The sequence below is a fragment of the Spodoptera frugiperda genome, chromosome 18 (assembly GCF_023101765.2).
Source record: "Spodoptera frugiperda isolate SF20-4 chromosome 18, AGI-APGP_CSIRO_Sfru_2.0, whole genome shotgun sequence".
Taxonomy (NCBI): domain Eukaryota; kingdom Metazoa; phylum Arthropoda; class Insecta; order Lepidoptera; family Noctuidae; genus Spodoptera; species Spodoptera frugiperda.
The window spans coordinates 2,789,721-2,807,145 of record NC_064229.1 but is presented as its reverse complement, the minus strand read 5'-3'; the positions used below and the strand labels follow the sequence as shown (position 1 = coordinate 2,807,145).

At 37.3% G+C, this 17,425-nt stretch overlaps 1 protein-coding gene across 1 annotated transcript in view; it reads left to right on the top strand.

The window, feature by feature from the left end:
* LOC118277991 (dystrophin, isoforms A/C/F/G/H) overlaps window positions 1–17,425 on the top strand; it is a 438,713-nt gene that overhangs the window by 124,123 nt on the left and 297,165 nt on the right. Inside the window, 3 exon segments of the mRNA XM_050700084.1 lie at window positions 5,762–5,830; window positions 9,712–9,923; window positions 14,472–14,626. Of these exon segments, the coding sequence (XP_050556041.1) occupies window positions 5,762–5,830; window positions 9,712–9,923; window positions 14,472–14,626 (436 nt within the window).

The window sequence follows — 17,425 nt, the reverse complement described above, 5'->3', positions numbered from 1 at the left end:
CAATGCAGGAAATCCCCGGCTTTAAGAGATTCTCTAGCTTTAGCAGCACGTACAGCTCCGTGTGTGTATTCTATCTAACTTTACGTATACATACATTTATAGTACATTTAACAAAGGGACACAAAGTGGGATTTAATTGGTACCAGTGTTTTATTTGACCAAAATTGTCAAACTTCTCCAATTTAAATTCTCTCAAATAAAATGTTTTATAATTCAGAGAATAAAATTCGGGACTTACCATCGGGTTTACAATACCGCTGAAAATAGCGAGCTCCCTCGATATTTCAATCTTTTCCAACCATTACATCGCCGAGCGTTTCCGAAGCCTGCCGATGATGACCGATTTTTCGATCTCCGTTTAAACAGGTTTATTATTGTTAACCGAGGTTTACGGGCGGCGCGCGCCCCGAGTGGCCTGCTTAATCATTGTTATTGAATTATAATTACTGTGTTTTCGGTCGAGCGGTGGAAGTAAACAGTGGAGGTTGGCGGCGGCAGTATTTACCCGCGCGGTGTGTACGTGCGGTTACAGGGCCCGGCGTGCTACTACTGCTGTCTAATTAATACGATTGACTGAATAATATATTTTTAAATTATCACACGAAACCAAAACAATGTTAAGACGACAAAAGACAAATGATAAGCTTCAAACAAAATGGTATTCTTTCTTCTAAGCTTCTAAAGCTGACTTTGTAAATAATAAAGTATGACGATTAAGAACAGTAGGTATTAGACTCAAAATTCAGAGAAAGTACAATTTAAACAACAGAAAAATATCCAACATTTTCAAATAGCAAACATATTTAACAGCTAATACTAGACTGCTAAAGGCTTTTCCTATCGCTTACCAACGAGAATTCAGTGCAAACTGCCGAGCTCCCAATTAATTGGCGTCGTAATAAGCTGTCCACTGCATCGAACGCAGACATTTTCGCCATTTCGCGATAAATGAGCGATTCCCGGATTCGGATTTAAAACCCGCCGGAGCGCGCTCGCATACAAATTATTTTGCACTGCAGTGTAACACGTATCGCGAGTTCATTTGTCACTATTGTCGGGATGTACGATATATATGTGTATGTATGTAGCTACCTACTAGGGGAAGTACGTGTATACCTTCTAACGATATAGGGAAGATACTTTTTACTTTCGGCCGTAAATAAAATTAAGCACTCGTGTAAGTTAATAAATCAGTCGATTTCACGTTTCAGGGCGCGGTTTATTTATTAGGTAGTGTTATTGAATTATATACAGTAGGTATATAATGTATAATCGACACCATTCTACTGTTAATAAATAAATAATAACGACAGCCTGTATTTATGTCGCCTGTATCAATCAATATCCTCCCTGATACCCACAGAGCCAATACTATGACATATTAACATCATTAAAAGCTACAATTAATAAACCCACAACCTCTCCCCGGCAATATTTCAAAGTCATCGAGGTGAAATAAAAGCCGCGCAATAATTGTAGTATAAATAATAAATAGAGCGCATTTGTCGGCCGCGCGCCGTAAATAATGCCTCAGCCGAGATTGAACTGCCAGCCCACACGATATACGTGTCATTTGCTATGTCATTTAATTCACTTTTTCATATAAACTTTATGTGGGATTCAGTGAATGTTGTTTTTTATTTTGTTCCTGCACAAATGGATTTTGCACCACTATGCACTGTTTTTGGTATTATTTTTAATTGTTCGTTGCTTTTATCCCAATCTACTATATTTCTAGCTACTTGTTATACAAAATGAAATAGCTTCTCCAATGGATTAAGATTACACGATACAGAGTCGTGCGTCTGAATAAGTAACGAAGTAATTGTATCCATTAAAACTTATCAAACCCGTAATGAGGCGGCGCTGGTCCGCGCGACCCCAACTTATTACCGCATGAATATTAACTACACCACCGAAACTTGTCCAACTTTACTGTCTCGAGCCACCGGCAGCCGTCCGGGCTTGTTATACGCGACATATATTAGCGACGAGATATATTATGAGAGCTTCTAACATTAACATACGAATTCTTAATCCTCGCTAATCCTACTGAGTACTGTTGCTCGTTACTGCGCGATAAACACTGTCTTCGTGGAAATCCAAAGTTTTGTCAGTGAACAAAACTCAACGTAAGCAGTAACAACGACTGCTGTCCACACAGTATCTGTGCTGACTCAGTAAAAACCATTCTAAAATATTATTAAACATCCCTTTCCTCCGCCCTCGTCCCCGGGTCTCGTTAAAAGCAACTCAAATTAACTTTCACTACAATAAACATCTTTTTATTTCTTCCTTCGTATTTTGCTAGCAATCACCGAAATTAGAGATTCACAGTTCGTAAGGGGTGCTCCTATTTTAATGCCTGCGACCCCAGTCTCCCCCCCTTACTAATTAACTTGTTCGTTGCGCTGTCTTTTTTAACACCTACCCCTTTTTGTAGTGAAATTAAATTAAAAAGGCTTTGTTCCTTCCCGGCAGTGGACTTAGTGTTTTCACTTGCATTATATTGCAGGACATAGTTTGTAACATACCTCTACAGGTACACAGGTACAGAGGTCGTACGCTGGCAGTCATGTGCTTTATTTGATTCATTTTGGCGTTTTGCCAGACACTTGAGATATTTCCTTTACTTGTGTAGTAAAATGTAATTACTCTTTAGTGTTTAATTGCGGTATGGTTTCAGGTGATAACGATGTTTATCTATAATGTTACTGGGTTCGTTCAAAGTTTAATTGTGTTTGATGTACTTATGTAATTTTTAGCTACAGCCCTTATCAAACAGACAGGTATGATTAAAATTATGTTTGTGTTAAAAACGTACAAGATTCTATTTATAAATGTTTTATACTTGTCTTGTCAACCCTTTCTAGTGTACAGGTAGAAAGTTTTCCAAAATACCTAACCAAACAGATCGAATGTTTACTTTCTTAATCAGACACCCTTTGTGAAAGGTTTAATTATCTAAAAAGGTTTTATCACTAATTGTAATTTGCTAATTAAACCATAGCGCGAGGTTTTTACAATCCCTCGGCTTTCGGCACTCGGCGAGCGGTTCGGTCTTGTGTATCAACACTTGAGTTTTTGGGTTAAAATTATAATGTAACGTTTGTTACAAGGGCTGATAAAATATTTCGTGTAGTATATTTTTATTTAAATTACAAATTATACATATTTTTACTCATTTCATTTGGAAAGTAAATCTATTTATAACTGTAGAAATACTGATTGTAAACTTACAGTAAAAGTATTTCTATTGTTGAGATCTAACTTGGAGCTAATAAGGTCTCAGCATTTTGCACATTTTACTTAATTAGGCAAATGATCTAAGCGAGGAGGGCGCGGCCTTTGAACTCGGAGGTGGTGTTCCCTCAGTAATTGGTGGTACTGCGGAATTGTGTGTGGATTTATATTTCTTTATATAATGTAATATTTTTGTGAGAATGAAGTGTTTGCCAGCCGCGGTACATTCTGCTACAATTGCCAATTACGTTCGTGGAGAGGGTGGCAACTGTTTGTGTATGTGTGTCTTTATACTGTCGGAGTTTGTACCGGCGGAGTGTTGCGTTACTTTCTCTTTATTAGTCGGGACTAACTTCTTATTTGAGTGTTATTACATTGTCTCGTTACTTGTTTCCTGTGACAATGTACAAGTTTGTTAGCGCGTACTGTCTAGCGGGTTACCGGGGCTCCGGCTCGAAGAGCAGGAGTAGGAACGGGGTGGTTTTTAGGCAGTAAGAATCTGACACTCCCTCTCGCCTCGCCTAAGGCAGGGGAATTCATTGGATGATTTTCTCCTTTAAGTATTAAAAAACGCTTAGGTGTTATTTTCTATGATATTTTGATCAAGTACATTAAAATTTATATTAATTCATGAACGATATTTTTTTTTACTTAGAAACCAATTACAAATATCTAGGAATCAAACGTAACGGTTAGCAAATACATTTTATATTCAACCGTTGCAATACGACATTCATAAAAATGTGTGCCAACAAAAAATGTTTGAAATGGTATAAAAAGCTATCAGTATCCATGGTATAGAAAAGCATTTGTTCCATAAAACTATTGCAACAGTTCGAGTATCAGTTTGTTCGCATATTCACCAGCTGTTGCAGCTGTTGCAAGTGTTGCAACTGCCGGCGGATCTTTTTATCTGGAACAAATTGTTACAATACTATTGTACTCTACAGGGATACTGGGAACTATATACCATCTGACTCGTATCTGTGTAGCTATAGTTATCTATATACTAATACATAAAGCGGAAGACTTTGTTTGTTGGTTTGAACGCGCTAATCTCCGGAACTGGATGGTCCGATTTGAAAAATTCTGTTTGTGTTGGATAGTGAATTTATTGAGGAAAGCTGTAGGCTATAAATCATCACGTTATGACCAATAGGAGGCGAGCAGTGCTTTGAAAATTATATAAATACGAAAATAACGCACAAATCTGTCTCTTTTTTACGTTTGAACTGTTCAGTAGTTCGATTTAAATAATTATTTTTGTGTTAGACCATTTGTTGAAGAAGGTAACCTATATAATATCACGTTACGATCAAAAGGACCCATGCAGAGCGGGTGAACCGCGTGGATGTAACTTCTCAATATATACCTTTAATAATCACCTTTCTATCAAACGTCAGCTATTTTTTACGCCTAGTTACGGGAATATGCAACGAGAAGTGTCAATGAAAAATAAATTGTATTTAATTAAAATAGAATATTATTTTACTATTCTCTTATTACGGAAATGAAAAAGAGATAACAAAAATTTAATACTGAAGTTCTTTTAATATTTTCTCTCAAGTACTAACGCAATTACGTAGTGATAAAATGCTTTGTAGTCTGCCAGGAAAATAGCTTCCTTCATATTCTTCTGTTTTAACAAAATTGAAAAATTGCCCAGTGGGTCCATCGAGTAAAAATAAAAAAAGTATCACACAGGTCTGTACAGGTGAGGGTTGGATGTGCAGTGTGGTAAAAGTGATCAATAAGCGGCGGGCGCGGGCTAACCCTCCGCTGGTCACTAATAGCAGCCAGTTAGCGGGTCGATTAGACCTCGTTAGCTCGAGATTTTAGGCTTACACTGGCTTTAGTACCCACTCGTATTTTTAAAAGGCGATAACAATTACGGTCACTTGGGGATCCTGTTTCTGTTTACTGACTATTATCATGTTGGGTTTCTTACTTTAAGGTATTATAAAATAGCAAACTGTCGATCAATATACTCCCTTTTTGGTAGGGCTAAAGTCAACGACACAACACAAATGAACAACACTTTCTCTACGGTACTATAATTGTATGTAATCTAAATATGTATGTATTCTTCTAAAAATCTCTTATTGACTGTCTTGTACACTGAATACTTACTTACTTTTTATACGTTTTTGACTATAACACGTAAACAAACATATAACCTTAGTACGAGTTTAATTTACGTTTAAGGAAATCGAAACGAGAGCGTGTTCGGCGCTGTGATTGGCCGGCTCTAATGAACCAACCAATCACAGTGCCGAACGCACTCGTTTCAATCTCGTTAAACGTACAATAACTTCGTACTAAGTCTTCTGAACACGAATTACTTTGAGATTATATCACTGGACTACTTATATGTATGTACTATTTCACATATTATTACTTACCTTGCCCATAAGTATATTATATTATTAGTTTTACTACACTCGTAAGTTATTTAGTTTATATCTATGTATAGTATATATGTATGTATGTATGTTCTATGTGCACATTTCTATTTCAGCAAGTATAACCGGTTTCCCGGTGTCCCACACGAGCGGCCAGTTTTTGCACTTGAGGTCACTGTTGAAAGGTTCGATGCTTGAGTGATACACTTAACACAAACAATAATAGACTACACTTTACATAACAGCTTAATACAATTCTTTATACTAATTACAAATGTACATATTTGTTCAAATATAAAGTAATCAAATAACACATAGGTACCTAATTTTCTAATGTAAGACTCCTTAATATTAAATTGATAAAAGGTAATCGAGGTCCAGGTGCCGATAACTTCGTCCTAGCTTAAACATTAATAACTCAGACTTCGAGGCGTCGAGTCGTCTTATCAATTATTGTTTTATTTTGTCCGAATGCCGGACAAAATTAAGCAGTAATTGGATAACAGGATAGAACCAATAATTAAGCATTGTGAAAAAAATTGATACTTGCGATCAGAATCGGGTGATTGATTACTGGTTAGAGAAAACAAAACTGCGACTTTACTGGAAAAAATAAAACTTCTCGTAGAAAACTATTTAACCAATAGTAGAGACATCGATATCACCAAAACTTAGTACTTGTAGTCACAAATTGATACATTAATGTAACTGAATGAAAATGACTTTACCGTTACTCAGGTTGCGCTCGTAAAACAGCCTCCCGTTGTCAGCCTCAGTCACCCTTTGCCAAATGTAAATTCAAATGGCGCGGCCAACGCAAACAGTGTGTAGTTAGTATGCGCGCACAGTGGGCCGCCGCGCGCTCCTGGACAAAGTTTAGCTGTTAACTTACGCCCAACGACCGACGTATCCCATTGCGTAGTCTAATTAATTTTGTTTAGCACTGTCGTATCACTCGGGATTGCTCAGGAGGTGAGCAGTTAAAATGATTGAGGGAGACGCGAACACGCCTCTAAATTAATGCTATTTCTGTTCTAGTTTCAACAATACTCGTATAGCCAACTTAATTGAGGTTACAGTGTGAATTACACTACATAAATGAAAATCCTAACATACATTTACTAAGAGATGTTGAGTCTGGTTTTAAGGTCTAGGGAGAGAGCTGTGATAAACATTTCTTTTTCTATTATTCCTTGACTTTTAAATCGAAATTCTGTACTAATTCTAAAACGTATCGCGTCATAATCTTTCTCTCTCGTCAACAAAATTAAAATGTAAATCTATCTTAAACGAATTCTATTCTTAGAAGATCAACATGGACTCAATCTTTTACTAATCGCATAAAACAGGGACCAAGATTGAAAGCAAACATTTGTTATGACTATAATAGAATTAAATGTGCGAGTTTATGTACGCCGCAGTAATGGGATGTCGTCAAACTTTTACAACCCCATAGGAAGGACGTTAACTTGTATTATTGTTATTTTATTTGTATTTACTTTTCTTTTTACGCGGAAACTGCTTGTAATGGACAGCTTCAATGATCTTTGACGATAATAATTCTGGTTTTATGGGCTGAACTAGATCATCCCTCTTTATTGACATAAAATTCCCTTTAAATCGTCTGAAAACTTATTTTACAAGGAATAAAATTGCCCTATTTATAATCGTTGCAATGTTTAAAGTTATCGTTACCTTCATTATATCCGCGATACCAAATCCTACAGAATCCTGAATATGAAATATCACTCCACAGTGTTCCACTTGGCATCATGTAACAACCTTAGAGCCGAACTATTTCCCTCGCAGTGTGCACCTCATTTGTAGCGCACAATTTTGGCCAGGTGACACGCGCGTTCGAGCACTGTGTGTTAAAGTTTTTTAATGTTGTCTACATTTTGGTGGGAAAGTCGGTCTCTAGGGAGTCTTTATGTTAGGTTTAGAAGCTATTTAGTTAACGTTTAACCGTTTAGTAAAATAGTATCAAGTAGCTAAACGTTTATATACGCTGAAATATACCGTATATCTTACTTTGAACAAATAACAAAGACTTTGTGTTTTGTATCAAAACGGCCATTTTAATTAGCCCGAGTGCTGCCAGGCCGACAGACAGACAGATCTCAAAATACATCTTCATTATAATATTCACATTTCTAACTCAGCACATCGGCTTATTTCCACAAGTCTCGCCCCTTCCACCGTCATTTATAAACCGAATCATATTCCATACTTGGTAAGGTTGAAAATTCAATGCAATTTGTTTTGAAATGCATGATATTTAATTCATAAAAGTCGTGCATGTGTATGAGATTGCTTCTAATGTTTGTGTTGAGGTATTATTTGTTTGTTTGTTGAATTAACAATGTTTGTGCGCAAAATGGCGGCGTATTCGAGGGAAATAAGAAAATTGCAGGTTATAATAATATTTGTTCCGAACAACTTGAACAGAATACACAAAACATCATAACAATAAGTGACTTTTTATTATAAATCCCGCGCGGGGCGTGACGCGTGACACAGTGAGCTGTGAGAGCACTCAGACAGATTGCGTGAGATAACTACTCCATTAAGACGTCAAACAATCCCCAGCCAGCGACCCGGCGACCACCGCCACACATTAACATCTACCCACAGATACTGCGAATACTGTTCAAAAGCAATTTATTTCCAACTTATTCCATATTTACTTATCCATGGCTTGATCTACAAGATAACAGTACTCAGAAATCTTTACGTCTCGTCAAATCGCGAACGAAAATCTCTTTTAGAATACATCGCCGGTTTCCTTCAATAACATTACTGAAGATGTGCCTGTATAATGCGATGGAAAACAAACTTTGACGGTTCGCGTATTTACGATATTGAATTACATACCTACAGCTGGAGTATGTACAGCGAGGATCTGGAATTGTGAATAGATATTAATATAGACATGGTTTAGTTTGACAAACCGATCCCTTTGGGCGCAGCTTATAATAAATGTATGTATCTTGATAAAAATGTATCACACATATGGGAGTTGTAGTAATATGTTGTTTGTGCGGCGTATCCTTGTAATGCTTTCGTTAAGAATGTGTTGTGAGTATTCGGTTATTAGGGCGTCGGGTAATATATCGGCAGTACGAGGGCAGCGGCGGCGCATTCTTCGCGGCCCTTGTTGTATTACATTCCTGTATCGGGTCATAATATTTCACCTACAAATGGAAATCCTTTAAGGAGATATGTTGTAGATCTCATTCTTTCACCTTTTCGTTTAATTACCCAGTTATCACAGTCCAACGTTATCAGTGTGCCACAGTGCCAGACTCGAAGTAATTAATTATCGTAAGTAGGTCTGTCGTGAGATACTCGAGGTGCGGACGGCCACAGACGTACAGAGGTAAATATGAACTGTGTATATAAAAGAGAAGCCTTAAGATGTTCCTCCTGTATGTAGATAAGAAATGAAACAAATTACGCTAATGGTTTCCACTGAAAATGTCGGTTTACACGAGTATACAAAATATGATGAGTAGCTGGATCCGTGTTACAGATTTATTACGACAAAGTTATTTAGCTTTACTTTTAATCTAATGAGATACATACAAACTAAGTTTCTGTATGCACTGGGAATGTAGGACTTTTAACATTAGGCGAAAAAGCTGAAATGAAATGTAAAGATAAGATAATCATAAGTTCAAAATGTGGGTTGGTTAAGCAATGATAATATTCTAGTTAGACTATAGAACCTAATGATTTTAATTGAATACGATGTGAATAAATTCAAATCATTCCATACAGGAATAGAGGATATCTAGAAAATAATCGTTGGATTTTGTTGACCGGTCTGTTAGTATTTCTATACGAGTATCTACCGGACTTCGCTGCCGTGTGAAAAGAGATATTTTTTTGATTCAATCTATATTGTATTACCTATATCGATTGGTTTGTTATTCAAGATGGAGACAATTCCTTCAAAACGAAGGTTATACAAATAAGTCCTAGGCTTAGTCCTTAAGGATAGTCTGTGGTCCAACTTGGTTCTGTATATTTACTCAGATATTTAATATCTTCTTTGTTTCAACAGTGACAGCCCTCCGCGAGCACTGGGACGAGGCCAATGCGCGCGTGCTGCAGCGCAAGGCGCAGCTGGACGCCATGCTGGGCGACTCGCAGCGCTACGAGGCGCGGCGCCGCGACGCCGACGCCTGGCTGTCGCGCATGGAGGCGCGCCTGGCCGCCATGCAGCCCCCGGCCAACACCGCTGATGTGCTGGAGATGCAGCTCAGGGAACAGAAGGTAAATACTAACATTGATATTAACTGGAATAGTGCCTGGTGTGTTACAAGATTAGACGGAGGACGGAGCTATGTAGGTTGTATGCTCCGTCCCTCTTGCACTGATCAATGATCGACCATTCTGACACAATTGTAATAGCAGACTAAGGCCCCAGTTCTCATGATCCGATTGTATCATATTTTCTTTACTTTCACCAAGTTTTTGGTAGGATGCCGGATAGCTTTAGTAGTTTGATGGCATAATCTAAGTATTCAAATAGTGAAAAAGAAAAAAGTGTGACGAGAGATAGAATTTGCAGTGTGCTGCTTTATTCAGTACTTATCGAAAGTTAGAGATTACTGTTCGTCTACGTAAACTAGTTGCTTGAGTAAGTTCTATGTAGCAAAATATCTTCATACTCCACTCCACTGCCACGAACCTTCATCTCCAGCACATCCCACATGGTGCCCAGCAACGCAGCGTCGATGTAAATTAACATTTTTATAATAAAAAGGTGATAAAATTGCAAAGCGTGCGTCGCCCGCCGCACTTTGTATTAGGTTTGTGGACGTGACCGGCACTGTAAGATGGTGCTGTCTGCGAGCTCCGTGTGTGCTGCTGTACTACTGGTGCTACTACTGGTGGATTCGAGGCACTGGGGGATGAGCTCGTGTGTGGTGTAATGTTGTCTTTGGAGTAATGTTTCATTAATGTCTACTTGAAGTGTAGTGGAAGAAATGCTTCATGAACAGCGAAAAAGTATGTTTGGTTCATTACTGGCATTAGATTCACTAGTTAACATCAAAAAGTATCTACTGTTTAATGTTTCTATGTTGATATTCTTAGTAAAGTACGTAATTAAGGTAGTCTCATAATATACCTGGTTGTTGGCAAAACAGATCGGCACTCTCTTTTACTATAAGGATAATAATAATAAGTCAGTGAAGAAAGAATTGTGTTCATAAGTTCACCAACTATTAGATATGTGATATCATGTTAAATTCATAAACAAGATTTGTAATCTCACTCCATGTGCAGTAGCCCGCATCTTACCTCAGATATTCTATTACACGGCTGAACAGTTGCTGATTACTCAACCACTACTTTTCGCGTAACGTCGCAACATGTAACGTGTATCATGTAACAGTAACGTGTGACGTCACTATATGTTATCTCAGTTCATTGCTTACGACGCCATATTGTCTTTTACTCAGTTTCTGTATACTAATACTCGTATCATTTCGCACTACAACCTACACCTTACTTTCAAATTAGATTTTCAACTTTACCATTTGGATATAAAGTCTAAAGTCCAATAAAAATACTGATAGGTTGTTATAGATGTTAGATCTTCTGGTATAGGTATGTACATATACACGACTTCACATCAAGCCATCCTAGTCCACTTTATCACGGTCTCTCTTTGTATGATCCTTCCGTACATTTGACGGTCAGTTTATATTGGTTTAGCTTAGTTTGATGTGTATCATACATGTGTACATAGAGTAAGTATGTTTATATATGTACGTTATCCTGAATGGACATTATACTGTCAAATCATCTTGGATGAGCCAGCAGCCGGCAGCGTGTACCTGTCAGCAAGCATTACGGCCTGTACGCCTCGAGGCCTTGTACTGCCTGCTACGGACAGACAATACATTTCTATTCAAATTGATTTACTTAGATTGAAGCTATTTCGATTGATATGATAGGATATGTGAAAGTATATTGTCCATTAATATAAATTCATATAATATCTTCGTAACTACTCAATTAAAACAATATTGCTTTAGTACATATATATTGGTTAACTAGTGGAATTACTGAGTTTAGGGTCCAATTCTCTAGTCAGACTGAAGATCTTATTTTAGAACATTATGAAGTTTGAAGGTTTCACGCCGAAATAACACCTTTGTTATTTCTCCTTATAATAACTTATTTGTGTTTAGCAAAACGTGGGAGTAAAATATCATAGCTTATCTACCTACTTGTAGGAGCGTAAAAATATCGCGTTGTTATGTATTATGTTTCATAAAACCATGGATAAAGGGAACACAATGGCACTATAAACCGAGCCAATAACAACGGCTCGGAGAAAATGACACGAGTCGGAAACTCGGCGGTACACGACCGACGCGGTATTTTCTCGCTCGTTCATTCCATTCATTCGTTCATCCGTTCACTCGAGATCTGATTCTTGATACATGAATCCATTAATGAAAGCAATCCGGCGACGTGTCGCGACATTGTCGTGTAATGTGGAGTGTTCAGTTTTAGGGGACTGGTGTGATTTCGAAGATGTCTGTTACATTGATTTTAAATGACAAGAGAAATTTATGTACAAACCTTTTTTATTCAAAACGCTTTGCCTGTAGTCATGTTAGCTGTATCGAGATAAATACATAGTAGGATAATTTTGTAACATGAATACGCCATTATTGTTAATAATTTAAAAATTTCTATCATTTAATGATCATTTTACGTAACTGTATAAAAGCATAGGTGTACTATCCAGCTACCTAGCGAAAGCCATTACGTTCATTAACGTTACAATAAATAGTACTATGAGATACTAAACAAAGATGTCACCGTTCCTTATAAGTCTACTTCAGTCCTCACGGCCTACAATCCACTAATTAACTGAAACTGGTCTCAGTATCGTACTACCAAAGTTTAACACTATCGGAGTGAGTGTGAACCCTCCGCCTCAGTAAGTGTCCCCTCCACAGCGCTAACAAAACAAAAACTTGCAGTAATACAGTAATATAATTTGCTTGTGGAGGGAATCAGTAAAAATATGAACGAAGTGGTTAGCGCCGACGACGGCGGAAACTTTGTACATTTGCATAATTACTCCCGACGAGTTTATATACACACACACACAAACATACATACACGTCTCAGTTACAAACACACCAAGTTATGACTAAGACACCACAACTTTTAAGCGACTTTGTGCCTTAAGCCATTTACCTTAAGACTTCGATTTTTCCAAAAGTTGGAGAAAGTCTTCCACTGAGTTGATATCGACATGGGTGTCCTTTTAAAAACAATAGGTAGAATGGGAACACCCATGAATAATGTAGATACCAAATAGGCTGCATACAAAGTTACTTTTTCCCGAAGTTTTGGTAACTGGGTTGGGCTTGTAACTGATAGCAGACCTCTCTGGGCTGGAAGTTAAGAAACATAACGTATCATCACGGCGGTTATTCCCCGAAGGAATAGCTGAACGTGCTTACTTTTGACAATTATTAGTCCCTTGCAATGGGGGTGACCGTAGTATAGCACTTTGGGGACGATTCTATACTTCATGATGTTACTTGCTTACAATTTTCCATTATTGAAAAAATCTATAGTATTTTTGCTTGAGCAGTAAACCGAAACTCAAAAAATACTTTGCTTGGTAAACTTAAAGCTAGAGCTGTGGTCAGTAAAACTTTAACTTCCTACCATTTAATATGATATCATAAAAGAGTACTTACGGAAAACTTTCCCATTTACTGCTTTTTTCGCACACATTACTGAAACTCTTAAAGCATGGCTTCCTGGCGTAAGTTACGGGTAATAGCAGAAGTTGCTCGTATGCGCGCCATAAATCCCCGTTAATTGGGCGCCGGCCGCGAGACCCGTTCATATTCCACTTTGCATGGAACCTCACTTGCCTGTACTTTATGTTCAGACTCAACTCTTAGATATTGGACTATTGTTTTATCTGCAATTGTTTTGATTTTGCGAGATATTAAAGATGAAGAGATGGTAAAAAAACAAAAATAAAAACAAACTCTGCCTTCTTATCTTCTTCGTATCTTCACTCACCGAGAACCAGATGCCAGCAACATTCTCGCTAAAGTTGCTCAAATAGTTGCTGTTCTGAGGGGGGAAGTGTTACGTGCCCTGCCTACACCACTTCATTTAGATAGCGACATGATAGCCATTGACGCACAAATCGACATAATTTCGGAACATTGCGACATCCAATATGCTGAGTCGACTCCTCGTGTCGCCGCCTCATGACTTACTTTCACAATGCTGATGTCGCATCTGCATCCACGTACAATTGTATTCGGATAAAATCAATGTATCAATAAATTCTTCACTTTGGTACTAGCATCGTCCAAGTCTAGACATAAGAAAACTATTGTAATTTTAAAGTAATTAAACCCTTATTTTCTACAAGTCTCGATTATTTCAAAGTCCTCCGGCAGCCACCTTCATAATTTATCTTTATTATTATGGGGGCAATAAAAATAAACATTTCTTCCATACACAAGGAACAAAAACATGGCGTGACTCCTCGACGATTTAATTTCCAACGAAATTAATGTTAATGTTATTAAAACAATTTAATTACATTAATTACGGTTATCTCTGTGCCCGATCTTTATTGCTACGACCAGACATTTGTACTAACCAGACTTTAATGTGCCGCCATCTATTACAGGGTAAATGAAAGTCTTGGTAAAACTTCCGGAGTCATCCACTAGATGGCAGTATGATACCGATGTTTTTCTCTGAATAATTTAGGTATTTTTTGTGATGTTTCTAATTGTATTTTATTGTCTGCAGTCATTCCACGCCGAGGTGCATCAATACAAACACCAGATTGAACTGTTTGGCCAGCTGACCCAACGCCTCATTGCGGTGTATCGCAACGACGATACTACTCGCATCAAACGTTCCACTGAGGCTATCAACCATAGATACAATGAGCTGAACAACAGGTATGACTATTATTATACAATACAATTATTTCTTAACTAAATATCATGCATGTAAGTAATTTTTATAGCACTTTAAGTTAAAAGACGCCTCTGTACGTAGCGAGTTGTACTGAAATAAGGCGACATCTGTTGCATTTGTGTAGAACTGTTCTGGTTAGCTCTTGGGGTTGTTACTCTACTCTTTTGATGAAGTCACAAAAATCAGCGACTGTCACGTCCTCTACCCGACATAATTTATTTAATTCCCAGTAAAGCTATTATAGTTATAAAATGTAGTTCATATTTGGGGTTATTGTTCTATTTGGCACAGTACACTGGAACGTAAATTAATTAAATATTTAAATATTCTACAAGGTTTCATATAAACTCATAAATATTCTATTTAGCACAAGAATCCATGAATATTTTATTCACAAAGTTTTAATTAAAATAACAATTTTAATTAAAATTACAACCCCAATGTGGAACAGTAAAGTTTTTAACTTATAATATCATAAATTTTTCGTAAATATTACTGTTCACAGTGTGATTTTTAAAAACGTCAACTCACTGTTATCTTTCCTCAGTATTAAGATATGTTTTGAACATTTCTCCAAATAAGTATTTTAGACAATTTTTTAATATTATTCAATTCGTTCCCAGCATTGTCGCTCGAGGCAAAGCGTTGCATTCAGCTGTATCATCGCTGCAGAACTTCGATCGTTCGCTGGAGAAATTCGTCGCTTGGCTGAGCGAGGCGGAGTCATTGCTGGACGCTGCGGAGCGGGATCCTCATCTGTTAAAGGTAAGCATATTCAAATAAAGGATTATATAATTTACTACAAGTGGAGAAAGCTTATGATCACTAAAAAATCGCAACAGCTGGACAAAAAGTTTGTTTTGCGCCATCTATCGCAAGTTGTGTGAACTGAGAGAGGTATCAGCGTGTTGTAAGTTCCTTTGCCGTCCGCTGGGAGGCGCTAGAAGCAATATAGAGAAGTGGCTATGTTGAATGCGTGAAGTAAAGCAAGGGGTGGTTTTCGCTTCCTAGTTTATAGCGCCATCTATGATAAAATACTGGTATTGCATTGAATAGGGGTAGTCAAGAAAGGTCGCATTACTGCCGTGAGAACCGGAGGTCGCTAGCTACACTGTGTTAATTTTGAATATATTTACGAACAAGCCAGTAAAATATTGTTGATTATTATCAGTAATATATTGATATTAATATTATTTTCTTGTATTATTCTTCTATTTATAATAAAAATAAAATAAATAATGAGTTTAAGAATCTATAGAATATTATTTTACTGCTATCTCGACTTTTCTTATATTTAGATATCCTGATTTGTCATTGGTCACCAATGATATTCAATACAATATTAGGTGTTCATTACAAGAATAAAACGCTGTCGTTCATGCTCAGCAGTTACATTTAGGAAAAAAGGTATACAGAACATTAAAAATCATCGCAAAATATAATCCGAAGCGAGATGGAAGTTATCCGAAGTCACAAACACAAGAACATAATAAGTTTATTTCAAGTAATTTGTAAGGCAACGTGATCCAGTTTGTTGTCGCTAAGAATAATCTAATCCGGGCACAAACGGGCACAAGCGAGTTTAATTCAATTCTATTTCTCTGACAAGTTTGCCCTTTGCTTTAGAATCGCCAGAAATAATTATATTAGCAACATTGTGAAGTATGTTGCGAGTATATGCCGCTGTGTGGGAGAGAACAGTGGAACAAGTCGATGGGATCTTTGAAAGAATCATTCGAGATGTATTCGTTTATCATTGAGTATTTTGTTTTCATCTGTAATGTTATTGATATTTGAAAAATACGTTCACTATCATTTATGATTCCTTATCAAATACTGACACACCAATCCCCATATAGTCGCAATCACAACCGTACTACAACTTCTGTCGTTCCCCTGTTCAGTGCTGGGAACGCGCGGAATGTGTTGTGACGAAAACTTCCCTCAATTCCGGGAAGTTCCCCCAAGAATCCCGGGGTATGTTGTATACTGCGGGGCTACGGGACTCCCCACGTGTTTTAATTCACCATAGCGCGTTAATGGAAGAGTTGCCTTTGATTACTTAAGCGGTTTTTAGGCGGCGTACGTATGTTTGTTGAGATTACTCGTCGACTGTACATATTTTGAATCTTTGCTGGGCTTTGATTACTTCTGTATTTTTATATTGGTAAAATATTTTGTTATTTTTTGAGTGATTTTGATGAAAGAGTATAGCCGTTCTAGAGTTCATAACATATGACAAACTGACACATTTAGGAATTAATGTCATATGTATTATAGTTACTATTGTATGAAGCATCGACAACTTAAACGTTCTGAATTGAATTTATGATACAAATTCATTCACAGCAGTGTTTTATCTAGGCTACGAAGTATTCGTAGCCGTAGCTCGTAGCCCGTAGCTGTGTGCTACGGCGTAGCGGAGATTAGTTTTCCTTTGAGCTTGCTTGTAATTCGTAGTTTCGTGTTACGTGGAAATGTTTGACATATTTTTATACAAACATCACCGGGAAAGGATAGGCATATTACTAATATTATAAATTCGAATGTTTTCGAGTTTGTATGTTTATGTATTTATATGTATGTTTGTTACTCAATCACGTGAAAACGGCTGAAGGGATCGGGATAAAATTTAAAACAAGGTTACGTTACGGTCGGTCTGGAATAACACATAGGACACTTTTATCGCATGGGACTAAGCAGCTGTCAAAAGCAATTAAATAATAAACGTGATAATGACAATTGTATTGGCAATGTTTGATGTGTAACGCGAATGGTCA